This window comes from Hipposideros armiger, unplaced genomic scaffold, assembly GCF_001890085.2.
Source record: "Hipposideros armiger isolate ML-2016 unplaced genomic scaffold, ASM189008v1 scaffold_147, whole genome shotgun sequence".
NCBI lineage: Eukaryota > Metazoa > Chordata > Mammalia > Chiroptera > Hipposideridae > Hipposideros > Hipposideros armiger.
The window spans coordinates 177,032-195,808 of record NW_017731497.1 but is presented as its reverse complement, the minus strand read 5'-3'; the positions used below and the strand labels follow the sequence as shown (position 1 = coordinate 195,808).

Genomic DNA, 18,777 nt, shown 5'->3' with positions numbered 1-18,777 from the left:
TCAGTTTTGACTACATATTTTGATGTTATCTGGCATGTCACAATTCATGATCAGACCATTATCTACTTATCATGGGTTTCATCTTTGTTCAACGTAGGATTCCTTTTTCTGTGTAATGCTTTTTGCATTGAATTCTTACTGCTATTCCTTCTCTCTTTATTTCTTGTTGTTATGCCCTGTGGTTTTGTTTTTAAACCTTTTTGTGTAAGAAGGCCTCATGTAAACAGCATATATCTTAATTTTTTTGAGTAAATCTAGTAGTAATCTTTCCATTTTAGTAAGAGCAACCATTTACTGAGAAGCCACTTACTGTGTGTCAGGGACTATGTCAAGTAACTTTCTGTGTGTATTTTCTTATTTAATCCTTAGAACAAATCCAAGAAGATGACCCTATTATCACTATTTTAGAGATTAAGCTTCAGAGAGGTTAAAAAACTTACACAGGTTGATCTTACTCACTATCTGATTGCTGTCAGAATACTTCTCTCTCAAATCCTAAACTATAAGGCTAGTGGGTGTACATAGCCCGTAATGAATGTTCCATGGTATTTATCTAAAGTGCTCTGCCAGATTGAGGCGAGATGTGCTGCTACTTGGAGAGAGGACAGTTTATTTCTGAACAAATCTGTCTGTAGTTCTTCCATTACCAGAACAGTACATGTAAAACTATAGCCTCAATAGCTTCATGTCTGAGAATACAGTAAAGCCACTTTCTGTTCTTTTCTCTTCATATTACTGATACTTGTTTTCCCTAATTAGATGTGGAAAGAAAGTCACTGATTAATGTTAGGGATGCAACAGAGGCTGGTGACACTTCCACAGCTGCATTAGAAAGCAGCTTCCTCACAGTGGCAAAGAAGCTTTTCTCCTGGTCAGCTATGTCCACATGTCTCTGCAAGAATGTGTGGAGTAGGTGTGAATGAAAATCTACTGCCTTCCTGTTTGGCCCTACATTTCTTCTTTATGGTCATGCCTATTTTTTGATTAGTGGAGATTCCTCTAGGAATGTGGTAGTTCACAAATATTCCTAATTTCCTGTGCTGTTACAGCTTAGACATTTGTCTGTGTTTCATCAACATTTCACTGAGAATGTAAGGTTGAATAAATTAGTTGCTAGAATTTTATTGTCACCTTAAACAAGAATTTTTCAGAGCCAGTAGACTTTTCTTTCTGCTTTTAAAGATCATGAACTATGTATGTGAGGTGTAGGAACATTAAGAGAGAGATGAGGCATAGCCTGGAATTTTTGCTGATAGTTTACCAATATATTTTCTTAAGATGCCTCCTGAAGTTAATGAGTGCCGAAAAATTGAGACTCTTGAAAATATGGATCTGGATTTTGACGATGACGTCACAGAACTTGAAACTTTTGGAGCAGCCACCACCAAACCATCAAAGTCACCGAGTCCAGACAGCACTTCCACCGTACCCAACATGACAGATACTCCCACAGCCCCCAGCGTAGCAACCACACCTGTGGCACCAACTGCACCAGACATTTCTGCTCATTCTAGGAGTTTGTCTCAGATTCTGATGGAACAGTTGCAAAAGGAAAAACAGCTGGTGACAGGCATGGACAGTAGCCCTGAGGAGCATAAAAATAAAGATGATCAGAGATCTGTACCATGTGATAAAAAGGTATCAGATAGTTCTGACAAGTCTTTGATGCAAGATGGTGACTTGAAAACACCTGATGCCTTACAGTTAGAAAGTTCTGAAGAAAATGAAACCTCTAATAAAAATGATACGGCTAATGATATGGTAAGTGCCGATGAAAGACTAAATGTTCCAGAGAACACAGACAATTCAAAGGAAAAGACTGTTACATCAGAAGCAGGGAAAACTGAAGATACGATTCTTTGCAATAGTGATACAGATGAAGACTGTTTAATCATTGATACAGAGTGTCAAAAGAATAGGAATGAAATGACAGCTGATGTGGGTCCTAATTTAAGTTCTAAACCAGCCAGCCCACATTCTACACCAGGACAGCCTGCTGTAGGAAATCAGACTACTACTACTTGTAGTCCTGAAGAGTCATGTGTTTTAAAAAAACCTATCAAACGAGTATATAAAAAATTTGACCCAGTCGGGGAAATTTTAAAAATGCAGGATGAACTTTTAAAGCCAATTTCCAGAAAAATACCTGAATTACCCTTAATGAATTTAGAAAACTCTAAACAGCCTCCTGTTTCCGAACAACCCTCTGTTCCTTCAGATGCCTCTAGTTGGCCCAAAACTGCGTGGCCTTCTGTGTTTCAGAAGCCAAAAGGACGTAAGTAAATATTTACAAAGAACTTTATATTAACGGTTTTGTCTGTTCCTTGTCCTTTGATTATTCTCCCTCACTTTTTCTTTGTTATAACCTGTTTTATAACCTTTACATAGTCATTGATATTTCATTTTTTAATCTACTGATCAGTATTTTAACTTCCAATCCAAACTATCTTTCTAAATATGTACCCAAAGTTGTATGGATTTTTGTAATCTATGTTCATTCAACATGTACAGTGGCTACCAAGCTATAGGTAATGTAGTTTGCCAAACTGATGAAGGGGAAATGCATCAAAAAAATCATAAACATTTATTAGTCCAAAATTTATTCTTGGTGTTAGACTGTAATTTTGTACTTTCTCGTTTTGTGAAATAGATATAAAGCTGTATGTCAGCTCTGCCTAGATGAGGAATAACATTATTTTTTAAAACCCTTCTTCTCACTTCATATGTTGTCTCACTAGCTTATACTTTGCCTAGGGTTAGCTAAGGTAGTAGTTAAAAGAAGGAGAACCTTAAAGCTTTGATTGCAGCTCTTGCTGCAGTTCCGTTAATAGTAAACAGAAATGGCAATAGTGTGATGGATGGTCACCTCAGAGGAAATAGAAAGTTAAAATTGATAGAAGTTTAAAAATAGATAATTGAATTGTTTTATCTTGGATTATGATGGATAAAGGGTTAATGTATTTTAAAATAAAAATAAGAAATATAATTATTTTTAAAGGATTGCCATATGAACTTCAGGACTATGTTGAAGATACATCAGAATATGTAGCTCCTCAGGAAGGAAATTCTGTGTACAAGTTATTTAGCCTGCAAGACCTGTTGTTACTTGTGCGATGCAGTGTCCAGAGGATAGAGACCAGACCACGCTCTAAAAAACGGAAGAAAATCAGAAGAGTAAGTTGTAACTTGGGGAGTTAGGATGTGGTAACAGAAGTAGATAATCAGCAAATATTTAACATGCCATTGTCATGAAGTGTAATTTTAAATTGTTGATCATTCTTATGGTAGTTTTTCCGGGTTGAATTTTTTTTTGGTAAAATACTGAAAACACTTTTAATAAGGTAAAGTGTTTAGTTGAATGTAATGGTGATGAATACCGATAACATTCTTGCATGGACTATATAAACCCTGAAAAATGGCACCATCATAGATTTGACCTAGACTGGTACATACTGTATTTTGCTGTGTATAATGCATACTTTTTTGCCCAAATTTGTGAGGGAAAAATAAGGATGTGCATTATACATGGGTAGTACTAATTCCGTATCTATATGAATGTTTTTAATTCTTTCATTTATGCTTATGAGTTAAAAATGTAACTCTAGAAATCAATAACGATATCCATATGCAAAATAATACCCTGGAATATGATAATCGGTTTCGATTACCTTGCAGTGACAAAGAGTTCTTGGCCTTCTATGATGCGTAAATATCGTAAATTTGTTACTGGTACATAAAACTTCTTATACCTTGTATCTGTTTTCGTGTTTTGTAATTATTTGTTATGTAAAATTTTTTGTGCCATAATATATTAAAAATAAATGCTACACTTTCTTTATAATACAAAAAAACAAGTACCTAAATGTAAACAAATAAAAATTTGAATTAAAAAATTAAAACGAGGGCCGGCCAAGTGGCTCAGTTGGTTAAGAGCTCGCTCAAGAGTGTGACTCTGAGCAACAGGGTCTCCAGTTTGATTCCTGGCCCAGCTCGAGCTGACCTGCCGCTGAGCTGCCAACAGATGGCAGGATGGCTCAGCTAAAAAAAAAAAAATTAAAATTAAAGATATTTTACCTGAAAGTTTGGCCAAAAACATGGGTGCATATTATAGACAGTAAAATACAGTATGTTCCTGCTTTCTCTGTGAATTTGGATTTCCATTATGTCATATTAACCCCATTTTATCTTACATTGGGGATCTTCTTGACTCATTTTAGAAGTCCAAATTGTGAGAGGTAGGCTTTCACACATATTTGAAAAGACTTCCCAGGATTGTTAGAAGACCAAATGTCTTCCTTTCTTTTTTACCTGTTCTTTCTTTTGGGGTTTGATAGAAATATTTTCCTCAGTTAAAGAAGTTTTTGCTACAGTTTGAGTAATTGGCTCTTTTAACGGTTTTCTATATTTGATATTTGAAATTATCTTTCACATTTGTTTTCTATTTTGTGTGTGTGACCACAGAATTCTGGAAAATAAAGAGGAACTTTATTTTTTTATTATTTTTTATATTATAATTGATTATGTAAGAAATAGTGAAGTCGAATTTTTTCTTAAGAGAATATTTTCTATTGTGTATATTTGTCATAGTACACTTTTTTTAAAAAAGTTTTGATGTCTGTCTTTTGCTGTCCTACCATCCAATAAGAAGACTCAATGACCACTTTAGAATGTCAGTGTGTTTTGAGCTAGGGATCAGGTGAATCAAGAATTGTGATTCCCCACCCCCACTGTCCCCCCCTAAAATTGTGATGTTCCAGCATTGGCCTTTGTGGGTCAAGTCCCTGACTACTACTTTATCATGTTGAGGAATAACTGAAAAAAGCAAAAGAAGTGTCACCTTTTTTAAGCTGCTAATGGCAGCATTGTTATAGTCTATCATGAAAAACCTTTAAGGCTGTCTTCAGGATCCGGGATTTATAGTTTGTCCACCAGATTCCAATGAACTTGGTGGGTCTTTTGCTTGATGATACTTTATCCTTTGTTAAATTTAAGGAAGAATGTGAATAAATTATTAAATTCCTAATTCTCATAATTTGGTTTTCATTACTGGTTCAGATTTGAAATTTTAGAAACCAAATGGTTTTGAATTAAATATGCAGGAGAGGTTTTTTTTTAATAAGAAAAAATCAAGGAATGACAAAATACTGTATGTTGATATCAGTCTCCTACTAGATAAATAGTAATATTCTCTGTATTAAAAGATTTTACTTTGCTAATTTTTTTCCTTCTCCTTTATATTTAACTGTGATCAGTTTAATGGCTGTCACATGAGCATCTTGGATACATGTATCAGAGCTATGGATAATATTTTCATGGTTCTTTTTCTTTAATTCTTACTTGCTATCTCTGATTTATTTGGGTACTACCCACATTTCTTTCACTTTCTACCCTGTGAACCCATACCACTTTGTATTGATCTGCCAGCTTACAGCACTTAGGAATTATTGATTGGCAGTGTCTCTTAAGTGAGAATAACCTAGCGATATTTTGAATACTGATTCAATCCCTGAATTCCTGTTAAGGACATTGTCACTCACTTGACTAAAGTGAAATTTGAAAATGTCAAGACAAAAACCTTATAGGAGAGAATTCATTCTTTATCAAAATATATCAGAATATCTGAATAGCCTTATATTTCTGATTGTGTCAAACCCAAAGTAAAATTTAAAAATTTTCAGTGAATGCTTATCATATTGCACCTATCATTATATGTAATAGTTTAGTGCACATGGTTTAAATCTGTTAGTAGGATGTATTCCCTTTGGAATCATGTTCTATTTGTCTCTGTTTCTCCCAAATGTTTTATACCATAGAAACTCAATAAATAGGTATTGAATAAATGAGAAAAATTGAGGGGTAAGGAGAGAGGAGCATGTTGTTAAGAAAGGGAACTTTAGCGAAGTTGAAACACTACTTTGAGAAAATTTTAAGTGGTACTATTTAAACTCTAATTAGGTTAGAATGCACCCTCATTAATATTCCCTACTTAAAAATCAACTTTTTTAGATAAATCTTTAAAATACTTAGAAGTCTTATCAACCTCTGATGTCTAAGAACCTCATCTTTCTTTTATTTATTTTTGGTTCTTCAGTTCTCTGTTATCATAGTTGAGATTTTACTTTCCAGTGTCATTTATCCTTCCTCATCAAAATTCTGCTTAATAAGAGCTGCACATCAGAGGAGAACTTTAAACAGCAGATAGTCTCAAATGATGGAATGAAATAGAGGGTTAATTTGGACCACAAAATGTGGCTGGAACTTACTGAGTTCCACACATGGTTATGAAATGCACACCAGGTAACTTTGAATGATTTGATATTATGTTATTTTCTGTCTCAGTTAACCAGATTTCTTAAGAGATGTATTCTAAAATGATATAAAAATTGAGATGCAATTATTTTGATATTTATTTTGGCATTCTAGGGCTGGAAAAAGTATCCTGAAGGTGCTTGAATATTAGGAAAAAATAGAATGTACCCAGTGGGATCAATGACAGGATACCAGCTATGAAATATCTATTCAGGAATATATGTAAAAGTTTAAAAGGTTTATTTGAAAAGTTGGAAGATAGAGAACCAAAACAAGCTTTCATTTAAGGGAGAATAGGAGCTACCTATCAAGGAAGAAAGGAAATAATAGATTTAATTTTTATAGTTTGAAAAGTTTGTACTTAAAATTTCACTTTACTTTTGACTAGTCTAAGATAAAATATTCAGACTTTTCTTTCCCTTGGCTTCCTGGAGATGGCAGTAGAATACATCTAGAAACTAAAAACCAGATTCAGAACTTAGTTTTATAGATATGGCAGTATTATCAAAGAAAATCACCCTAAGTTTTTTCTTTTCAGAAATAGTAATAGTCTTTTTAATTTAAAAAAATCTAGAGTTAACTCTATTATCTATTGATGATTTAAAAAGGGGATCTTCATCAAGTATTCTTTTCTCAACCCTGCTATAAGCTGGGTGGTGTCCCTGAGCAAATTTCTTACCCTCGGGGCCATCATTTCTTTATCTCTAAATTCTATCTGCAACTAGAAGCAACTGTAAATGCAGATGACCAATTGCTGAGGAATTATTATACAATAAAATGCTTTTAGCAATAAAATTATCCTCATCATAATACATCTTTTTCTTTTTTCTTTTTAAATTAAAAAGACACTGTAGGGGCCTTACCACTCCAAGTTTGGCCCTGAGAACAACTTGTTAAAAACGTAGAATCTTCACCTCAGATTCTACATTTTAATAAGAGCACCAGGTTCTTCCTGTGCACATTGAAATTTAAGAAACATTGCTTTAGAGTTTTACAACATTAAAAGTTAATCATATGAACCAAACTTATTTTTAACAGAAATTTTACTGGATTTAAATTGTTCTTACCACCACTATTATGCCAAGCCCATTAAATTTGCCACTTTGTAAAAATCAGGAATTGTGAAACATTTATGAAGTATTTTCAAGTATATAAATAGTGACAGCTTAGTATAATTTCAGAAGTACTAGCCATATCACTCTCTAAGTTCCATAAGTCATGTGTTTCTCCTGCAGCTGGAAATGAAGACACTACTGTTAAGAGTAGAATTTTCTTTGACAGAAATGAGATAACATGAGTACAGTGAACATGACTAACATTCTTGCACACGCATGTATCTCCTTTTATGTCCTCTTTTAAATCAGTAATGGGTCATTTTACTTAATCTCTTTCGTGTCCTGACCAATAAACTCTAAGTGGATAATTTGCCAGGTACTTAGTGTCTGGAATAAAGCCTTTGTATTAATGAAGATAATGACATTCATAGGTGTTAGTGTAGGTATTAATGCTCATACATTCATAGAATGAAAACAAGCTGCTCAGAGTATATGAGCCTTAGATAAAGTAATTAATGCTTTAAAGGGGCAAAAACTTTGTACCTTTTTTATCCTCTTGAGAATTATTAGTATGTATTACAGTCATTGCTTCCCAGAATCTAGCTTTGAACCCTTGGGCCGTTGTGTATCATGTTCCAAGGGTTCTGCTGTTGGTCACATTCCCTGGCAGACATAAAATTTGTACATATGTGGGGAGGTATGTTGATTGGAGAGGGGGTTCAGGATCTCTGACTCATCTACCTCTTGCCCCCATCCACCAAGCGTTCTGTCTGTCTTTCTGTCAGAATCCTACTGTATTTAGGATGAATAAGATTACCTGAAAAAGCATTTTGAAAGTGACAAACTTTATAGGCAAATGTTTTTGCTGTTAATAGTAAATTAATGGAACTTTGAAAACGTAAAACCTTGCATTGCAGCAATTTCCAGTTTATGTTCTACCAAAAGTGGAGTATCAAGCTTGTTATGGAGCTGAAGCTCTGACTGAAAGTGAGCTCTGTCGCTTATGGACTGAAAGTTTATTGCATTCCAACTGCTCATTTTATGTTGGTAAGTTGTGTAAGAGGCCTTATTCTCCTTTTAAATTCCCTCGTAAGTACATACTTTTTAATTCTGTTGTAAATATGTCTACTCTGTACTTTTTGTTTTCAGTTTTCTGATTGTGTTAGCATTCCTTTCGATTATTAAAACACCATTCCTACTGCATTTAAATGGCAGGATGGGACTAGTGATATCAAATGTTTTAATTTCCCTCTTATTCCCTATCTATGTCGTTGTACATGAATGTCAACATAATTATTTTATTTTTAAATAATTTACTTAACAGTGTAATTAACTAAAAATATAGATATGTTTTCTAACGAGCTTCTTTTAAAAATACTATTTGAGGGGCAGCCAGTTAGCTCAGTTGGTTAGAGCTCAGGCTCATAACACCAGGGTTGCCAGTTCGATCCCCACATGGGCCACTGAGATGCACCCTCCACAACTAGGTTGAAACAACTACTTGACGTGGAGCTGATGGGTCCTGGAAAACACTCTGTTCCCCAATTAAAAAAAATTTTTTTTTAAATAAAAATGTCCAGGGCGTTTACAGCAAAAGTACAAAAAAAAAAAGCAACTTGTCTGTTCCCCTCCCCAGTTCCCAATTAAAATCTTTTTTAAAAAAATGTTTTTAATTAATAAATAAATACTATTTTATTGGTTTAAGCATATATTTTGAAATTTTCTTAAAATTATAGTGACATTGTTTTTAAAATCTCAAATATTGATCACATAGTTTTTTTACCTTGTTTTTGTTGTCTTTTGGGGAGATAGGGATTTAATTTGTGTTGACTGGTTTCATGTACTGTTAACATATTTCACATGAATTACTAATCATTATTGATATTGACTTAATATCAATCCCATACTTCTCAAGTATACCTAATCCCATACTTCTCAATTCATCCCACACATCTCACTCCCTCCCAACCATCTCAAGCTACCCCTCCATTAAGTCATTTTCTTAGTTTGGTCTTTCAATGCAGTATTTTTTTTTTTTTACTTCTCTTATGACTTGTTACTTTCTACTTTATTGTTCTGTTTCACACCACCTTCCCATTAGAAAATAAGCAGTTTAAGGTCAGAATCCGATGAAACTTTGTATTCTCGTAGTGCTTAGCATAATTCCTGGCATATAATGTTATGAGTGTGTTTTTCTTAAAGGTTACTCACTTGAAAATTTGTTTCTTATTTTAGTTAACCAGTATTTTGTCTTCATATTCTATGAGAGTGGTAATAAGATAACTGATTTATTCTCTCTGCTTAACCCAAAAAAGAAGTGGCTAAATGCACTGTTTGGTGGAACTTAGCCCGCTCTCCTCCCCTCACACACACTGCTGGAAGTTGATTGTAGTAGTTTTTGGCCAGTAACCACGATTTCAGTGTTCCTCCAAAAGACCTTGCCTTGAAATACACCAGCAGTCTTCATGGAAGCTACTTGTACGCAAGTGCCAGCCACGTCCATTTTAGGAAAGAACCAAACAAAAACTTACCATTGAAATGCTTTTTAAAGTACTGAAAGAGAAAGATATTTATGACTAAAACATTTAAAGTGTTTTTTTAATGTATAGTTTAACAAAACAGCCATCATTTATGTGGCTTACTTCATCTAAATTTTTAAAAGCCCTAAATAATCATTGCCCTACGTGCTGTTTATCCTCAACAAATCCTACCCACTTATATAAGCCATTCATTTTAATGTAATTCAGATGGTGTATTTGGTTTCTTTCATAATTGTTTGATGAGAAACTTACGTTGTATTGTGGTGTTTTCTTCGGGGATTTTTGTTTTTTTGTATGGGGGTGAATATGTTTTTAAACGCTATTTTAAAAGCATCTATAGGTTTTGAGGGTTTGTTTTTTTTTAATGTTGTTATATTACTCTTTTAATTTAAGAAAAATGTTGCAGCAGGAAGGGAGTGTAGGAGAAAGGGCTCCTAAATAAGTTTTTATTATAGTTACTTTCTGGAAACGGGATAAAAACAGAAAGCAACAGTCAATTTATCATTGTAGTGTCTCGAATGATTGAATATAATTAAAATAAGTTTTATATCAGATGTGACTATAAAGTGATAATGTGTGAATCATTACTTAGTCTCTTTAATTTATAGTTATACTTGACACAGTGTAGACTCAGTGGTTTGGCTTTAAGGGAGAGTGCCAGTGTACAGATGGTCAAGTTTAAAGGAGATGTGTATGAAATACTTAGACATCTCACTTCAGAAGCATTTATTATTCCCTTGGACACCCAACTAACAAGCTAATTAGAAATTATTTTTACCTATATAATACTTTACTAGATATGTTATATTATACACTTAAAAGCAATACTGTGTTTCTTTTCAAATACTGTTTTTTGATCCTCTCTGTAACATCAGTCTTCCTCCCTGTACTATTCCCCTCCTCCCAGGCTCCAAAAGTATAGGTCATCGGATATTGTTGGGAATATAGTTTTTCTCTTCTCCTTCTGGTTCATTATGTACCTACCACTCACAAACCAAATTATATATTATATGATAGAATTGAAATGTTCCAAAAACATCCTTAAAAAGTATAAATGTGTGTGAGTGTGTGTGTGTGTATAAAATACTAAAGCAATTTTTCTAAGTCTCATTTATGAAGTATGTGCTGTGGTCAAACACTATATATCCATTCATGCTAATTCTCACTGTTCTGTAAAGTAACTGATGTTTATCTTTGTTTTACAGAGGAAGAAACTGAGGCTTAGAGAGTTTATTGCCTAAGATTCCACTGTGGGAAATTCAGAATTCGTATTCATAGCTTTTCTGATTCCACAGCCTGTGCTTTTTTCACTATAATGGAATAGTGGAAAACATACTCAGTGTGGGAATCAGAAGATTTGTGTATGAGCACTTTATATCGTATAGACCTTTTACCTTGGGCAACATCATTTAAGCTCCCTAGGCTTAGCTTTTTCATCTGTATGTAATGCGTATACTGCTATTTTGTTCACCCTACCTCAGATGCTATATATACAAATCCTTTTTATTACAAGTATTATGTAACATATTGCCCCAAAAGCAGGCTTCTCCTTGATGAAAATAGATACTATAAGACACTGAAGTAACACTTGGTATACTTTTGTACTGAGAAAAAATTATTATCCTAAAATGTCGATGAAAATATGGAAGTTCATCTTTATGATACAAGAGTAAGAAAGCATTTCTTAACCAAAACTTAAAAGCAGATTAAAGCAGAAAGACCCATAATTTCTCTATACTTAAACATAATTTTTAAAAATGTCTATATAGTACCTCCTATTCTAAGATTCTGTCAGCTGTAAAATACACCGTAGAAATAACGTTTATCTTTTAACTTTTTACATATACTACACATTCGTAAAAGAGAAAACTATATCAATATACAGTTCAAGGAATTATAACAAAGCCAGCCCCTTTGTAACAAGCACCAGATCAAGAAGTTGAAAACTACCAGTACCCTAGAAGACCCCTCACAACACTTCCCAATCATAGCCTTCTTCCTGTTCTCCAGAGGTAACCATTGTCCTGCTTCTAATGTAATAGCTTTGTTTTGCTTACTCTATACAAATGAAATAATAAAGTAGTAGTCTTTTGTTTATGCCTTCTTTGACAACATAGTCTTTTTTTAATTTATCCGTGTTGTATATAACAATAGTTTATGAGTATTATTGTTTTGGCATATTCCTTTGTAAGAATATAACACAATTTATTTGTCCATTAACTTTGGGAGCCTGTTTGAGTTGTTTGCATTTTAATGCAACTATGAACATTTTTGTAAATGTCTGTTAACACGGTGTTGCTGTTGGGCAGATACCTAGGCGTGGAATTACTGGGTCATAGGTTAAGCATACTTCAACTTCAGTAGTTAATTCTATCAAGTTTTTCAAAGTGGTTGTACCAATTTGCCTGTAAGAGAGAACTCTTCCTTGCCTCTTCTACCTTCTGGTATTGGGCAGCAGTCCTTGGTGTCCTTGGCTTATAGACGCATCACTCACATCTCTGCCTCTGTCATCATGTGCCGTCTTCTTCCTGTGTGTCTCTTCCCTCTTCTTATAAGGACACCAGTCATATTGGATTAAGGGACCACCCTATGCCAGTAGGACCTCATCTTAACTAATTACATCAGCAGTGATCCTATTTCCAAGGAAGGTCATATTCTGAGGGGCTGGGGCTTAGGGCTTCAGCTTATTGGGACACAATTCATTCTATAACATGTTATTTCTCTCTTATAGTCCGTGTTTTATTGTATTCCAGGCTATTCTTTCTCAAGGGCCATATAGCGAATATGAAAAATTATAGAGATAATAGAGCTAAAACGTTATCTTCTTCTAGACAGGATTACTTTTGTTTTCTTTGGACAGGTGGCCAGCCACACTAGCAGTGCTGATTCATGTTAACCCAGTTTCTGGGACTTAGATGACTTGAAGCTTGACTTTGGACCCTGGAGAGGCCAATCTGTTTCCCCCTGACTGCTCAGGTGTTGCCATTCAGGGTCTGTGTGGATAGGAGTTATTGTAACAGAGCCATGCTGACTCTTGCCAGTCATCAGAAAGGCCTGATTGCAAGGCTGGCCCTTGGCTGGTGTCTGGGAACTGGCTTGTAAGCAGTCCCTACACAGAAGACTTTCTCTAGCTGAACGGTAGCTTATTGTGCCTGTACTGTTTGAACAAACCATGTGGCTTATTCTGAACATCAGCTTTTCTTCTGAGAGTCTGGAATTGTGGTATGTGCTAGGCAGAGGGTGCCTATATGACGAGTCCCCAATAAAAACCTTGAGTGCTGAGGATCTAATGAGCTTCTCTGGTGTACAGGACAAGCTGGAGGCAGTAAGTGCATCCTGTGCAACTCCAGGGGAAAGGACTCTTTATTATTATTTTTAATTGTAAAAAAAACATAACATAAAACTTACCATTTTAACCATTTTAGTGTACAGTTCAGCATACGTTTTTTAGTGTGCAATTCAGTGGTATTACATTCACAGTATTGTGCAGCCGTCTCTTCTGTTCATTTCCAGAACTTTTTCATCATTCCAAATAGAAACTCAGGAGAGGAGTCTTGAACCTGGCTTCTTCTGGACTTCACCCCATTCACCTTTTCCTTTTGCTGATTTTCTTTTTGCTTTGTATCCTTTTGCTATAATAAATCTTATCCACGAATACAACTGTGTGCTGAGTCCGGTGATTCCTTATAGAGAATCACCAAACCTGGGGGACCCCTGACACAGGGCCCCAGTATAAAGCTTAAGTGTTCATCTCATTGATGGACCCTGAACTCCAGCTTTTGTTCCTCTAATCTTGAGAGACTTGAAAGTTCTGGTCCATTTCTTAGCCTCTCCATGACTTTTTCCAGATTAACAGGCTTCCTAAGAGAAAGGCAACTCCCAAGTGCCAGGCTCATATTCCTGGGTTTCTTTCTTCCTCTAATTGTTGGCTCCTTTACCCACACAAGTATAATACTATATTCCCAATTCCTTTTCCTGGTTACCACTAACAAATTATGTAATTTAATTACTTGTGATATTTATTGCCTTTGTGTCTTTTGTCTTTTGTTTATTGATATATCCCAAGCACCCAGAACAGTATGTGGCGCATGGAGGTACTCAATAAATATATTTAGAATGAATGAATTTGATTTTTGATAATTGGTTGGAGGAATAGTAAAAGTCAAGGAGAAGGGAAATAGTAGAAAACAAGCCATTGATTTATATTCTTTATTCTTTTTACTGTCCCTAGATGTATATAAGACAAACCATTGGGATTTAGGAAGAAAGTAGAACTCATTTCTTTTTTCTCTAAAAAAATGTAAACATTACTCGTATTTACTCATATTAAGTATATGGATTGACAGCTGTTACTCTGTCTTGGATGTTGTCATAGTTTTGTCACATATGATGTGGAAAGTATCTTCATCTCCACATTGCAGACCTCCAGGGAGACAGTCGTATGCTCAGTCCATTCCATAGAAGTGGCCAGAGTTGGACCTCCTCTGCTGTGTTAAGCATGATTTTGTTGCCAAAAATGAAAGATGTGGTTTATTTAAAACAAAAACAACTCATATCTGTATACTTTAAAGACTTGGAATTAGATCAGAAAAAAATCTCTTGAAGTCTCCCAAAGAGCCTTAAGGAGGGGACTACCACCCCTAAAGTTTGTGAGAAAAACTGATTAACATCAGGGAAGTCGGACGTTCACTAGTAAAATTTCAGCAAAAATCTGTGTGTAATTGGTGTGTGGTGTTAAAAAAAATTAGTATCATGCATTAGTAAGCCCAGCAATGAGTCACTTGTTCCATTTGGATCTATATATTTTTGTGGGTATCTTTTTATTAGTTCTGACAGCCATTAAAATCTATAGCAAAATGAACTAAATTTTGAATCCAGTCTTCAGATAGTTACATTCACACAGTATCAAACCATGATTTTTCAAAACAACAAAGCATATTTAATCATATATTGCACATTTTATTATTTAAATTTTTTTGGTCTGTTTTAATTTCTGTTAATGAACAGTTTTCTATTAATGTATGTAGACCACTGCTCTAAGCAAAAGAGAAAAGTAAAGCTCAGAATGATTAAGTAACTTGCTCATAGATAGAGTTTATCGGTGACAGAACCAGAATTCAGTCACAGTTTTAAGTGTTAATAACCTGCTGTAAAACTAAAAAGGACTAGGAAAGAATGGGATAAGGGGTGTCAGATGTAGCAAACATGAAGTATTGTGTGTGTGACAGTATTAATCAGTGTAACTTAAGACATGATTTATTGTGTCTTTTAGAAACTGGAATCTTAAAATCCTAACAAGAAATTTCCAGGTGCTCATATTCTCTTTCCCATGCACTCATGCACTATAGTCCTTTCTCACTTGTGGTCTGAGTTTACTTCTCTCAACCATTGTTACCCATTTACATTAAAGGAGCTCTTGGAGATAATTTCATGATATTGAAAGCCCAACGAATACAATGTTGGAAGTTGATCCTAACTTAGAAACGAGTATGACAATTAACCATGTCATAGAAAAGATGCTTGCTTCCTATCATAAATTGTAGGTGACAAGCTCTGTTCAAACTACTCTTGATGTTTTTTTATAAAGAAATAAAACACTTTAGTTTTTAATTTTTTAAATTACAGTGTACTAAATATTCGGTTTACTTTTTATTTTCCTATACATTTATAATTGATAGAGAATTTATAATGTTTTGACAAAATTGTGAAGGTGATGGAACAATCATAATTTTACCCATTGATTATTAAAATTGCTTGCACAGTTTTGGCTTGTATGACTGTCCAGTACTACTTATGTGTATGGATGTATGAATGAATGCAAGTATATAAAGTCTTTGTATTATATAAAAGCTTTATTTGTACCATATAAAGCAGTGCTTCCCGATCTTGACACACACATTGGATGGCACTGTTGATATGCAGGAGACTGCCCATGGCTGAAGGGCAAGGAAACTCTTGTCATCCCACATCTTGCTTTAGCTGAGGAGATAAAGACCTCAAGCCCACATATCACTCATTTGAGCCCCAAGTGCTCCAGTGTTGAGAGAATTATAAACCCCTTAGGGAGGTAGGCCTTCGTAGAGCTTAGTATTGTATTCTCTATATAGTTGGGGTTTTTTTTAAGATTTTTATTGGGGAATTGGGGGAGGGGAACAGCATTGGGGAATCGGGGAAAATGAACGGACAAGTTGCTGTCCTTTTGTTCTTCAGTCTAGTTGTGGAGAACATCGCTTCACTGGCCCATGTTGGTGTTATCCTTGCGCTCTTCGTGGGTGAGGCAATCGCGTGCCAGCCGTTGAACAGCCGCTCACGGCAGCTCACGAAAGCTCACATCGGCTGCCGGCCAGGCCCACTGCAGCCTACACCCATCACCAGCAGCTCACAGCAGCCCAGCTCCAGGTCAAGCTGTTGTTCACCATCTTAGCTGTAGAGGGCGCAGCATCACTGGCCCTCATGTGGGATCCGAACTGGGGCCCTGCTGCTCAGAGCTGGTGTCCCAAGCCAACTCTTAACCAACGCGCCACTTGGCCAGCCAAAATAGTTATTTTTGACAGATCATATTTGACATGTACTATAATACATACTTTTTATTGAGATTTCTTTAAAAAGGTGAGACTTGTTAGTCTCCTCAACGGCATATTTAGTGAATGCCTAAAAATATTCTATTGTACTTAATGTTCCATTTCTACAGGTATTAAACCATTAAAATATGTCTTTGTTACTAGTAACATCACTCTAATAAGTGTTAGAAATGCAAAAGTGAAACTAAAATTTAGCATAGGAAATTACAAGTAGGTGTCGGAAAAATGGATTTGTTGTCTTAGGAGAAAAGCATCTGGTAAAAATATTTCTAATTCTTTTTTTGAGCACATTTGCTCCATTTTTTTGTTGCCCCATTGACTGACATTAGCTTCCCAGATAGTGGTTTTTTTTGTTTTTGTTTTTTTTAATTTTTATTAAATTATTTTTTATTATGAAATACACATTTTTTAGAATTAGTTTCAGCTGTACAAACAGTGCAATAGTTATACTTTTTACTCCTCGAAGTGACAACCCCCCTCCCCCAATCCGCCGCCCCATTCCAGATAGTGTTTTGATAATACTGGAAGTTAAAAAAAAATTAAAACAGTATTTTCAGCATTCCTGAGTGTTTTACAATGCTAATTGACGTTTTTAACTATAGTACAATAACATGGTTTTTGTATTAATTTGATTATATACCATTTAATTCAGGGCTATCTTTTTTTTTTAAGATTTTATTGGGGAATTGGAGAAGGGAACAGTGTTGGGGAATTGGGGAAGGGAACATTGTGTTTTTCCAGGACCCATTAGCTCCAAGTCAAGTTGTTGTTCTTCAATCTTAGTTGTGGAGGGCGCAGCTCAGCTCCAAGTCCAGTCGCTGCTTTCAATCTAGTTGCTGGAGACGGGGCGCAGCCCACCATCCAATGCAGGACTGGAACCAGGATCCTTTTTGTTAAGAGCACATGCTCTAACCAACTGCGCTACCTGGCCAGCCCCAGGGCTATCTTTTATATCACTCTTCCTTCATACATTTCAAGGTCTCAGTGTTTTGTCCCAACCTTTTTTTTGTAGAACGTACACATTAGCTTTTAAAATAGAAGTATCATCTTGAGAATTTACTATTTTGTTTTTTGGGAACCTGGAATTAGGTTATATTTGTAAGAAAGTAAAACTTTGAGCAGAGTGTTTTGATGTTTTTTAACCATAAGAAATTTTATGGTGTGCTTTAATTAAAAATAAGCCAAAAATTTTTTTCAGCTTTATTGAGGTATAATTAACAAAATAGTAAGATATTTAAAGTGTACATCATGATGATTTGATATACATTGTGAAAGGTTATCTCCCATCTAGTTAACGTTATCTATCACCTGACATTTATTTTTTTTGATGAGAACATTTAAGTTCTACTCTTATCAAATTTTAATTACACAATACAGTGTTATCCACTATAGTCACCATGTTATACATTAGATCTTCAGACCTTATTCATCTTATATCTGAAAGTTTGTGCCCTTTTACCAACCGCTCCCTATTACTCTCTCCACCCCCCCTAACCCCCCCACCCCAACCCATCCCTGGGAACCACTTTTCTACTCTGTTTGTATGGGTTTAACATTTGTGTTTATGTATTTTTTTTTTAGATTCCAGGTAAAAGTGATATGATGCAGCATTCATCTTTGTCTGACTCATTTCACCTAGCATAATGCCCTCGGGGTCTATTTATGTTGTCATAAATAGCAGAATGTCCCTATTTCTCATGGCTGAATAATATTCCTCTGTGTCTGTGTGTGTGTGTGTGTCACATTTATCCATTCATCTGTTGATGGACACTTAGATTGTTCCCATTTCTTGGCTATTGTGAAAAATTAAGTTGGGGTTTTATAATCTAATTTTTATTTTAAGAACCAAGTATGCCTTAGAGATGTGTAAAGCATGCCCAAACTGTAAATTTTATTTTAGCCATTTGTTTTGATAACATATTTCTCTACAAATTTAATCTTCATGAAAATTCAACTTTAATAGGAATTAGAAACAATAGTATTTTTAAAGAAGTTTTTTTTATAATTTTTTTTTAAAGATTTTTATTGGGGTATTGGGGGGAAGGGAACAGTGCTGGGGAATTGGGGGAAGGAGAACAGACAAGTTGCTGTCGTTTTGTTCTTCAGTCTAGTTGTGAAGGACGTAGCCTCACTGGCCTAAGTTGGCACCATCATTGCACTCTTCCCGGGTGAGGCAGACCAGTCGCCGGCTTCTGGACGGCCGCTCACGGTGGCTGCTGGCTGCTCATGCTGGCTGCTGGCTACACACGGTAGCCCATGGCAACCCACTGCCACAGGGGCTGCAGCCTACGC

At 35.3% G+C, this 18,777-nt stretch overlaps 1 protein-coding gene across 1 annotated transcript in view; it reads left to right on the top strand.

Annotated features, from left to right (window-relative positions):
- The window catches only part of ICE2 (interactor of little elongation complex ELL subunit 2), a 62,387-nt gene that overhangs the window by 25,491 nt on the left and 18,119 nt on the right, over positions 1 to 18,777 (top strand). Inside the window, exons 10-12 of the mRNA XM_019650775.1 lie at positions 1,279 to 2,275; positions 2,999 to 3,174; positions 8,282 to 8,411. Coding sequence (XP_019506320.1) covers positions 1,279 to 2,275; positions 2,999 to 3,174; positions 8,282 to 8,411 — 1,303 coding nt within the window. The remainder of the gene's footprint in view (positions 1 to 1,278; positions 2,276 to 2,998; positions 3,175 to 8,281; positions 8,412 to 18,777) is intronic.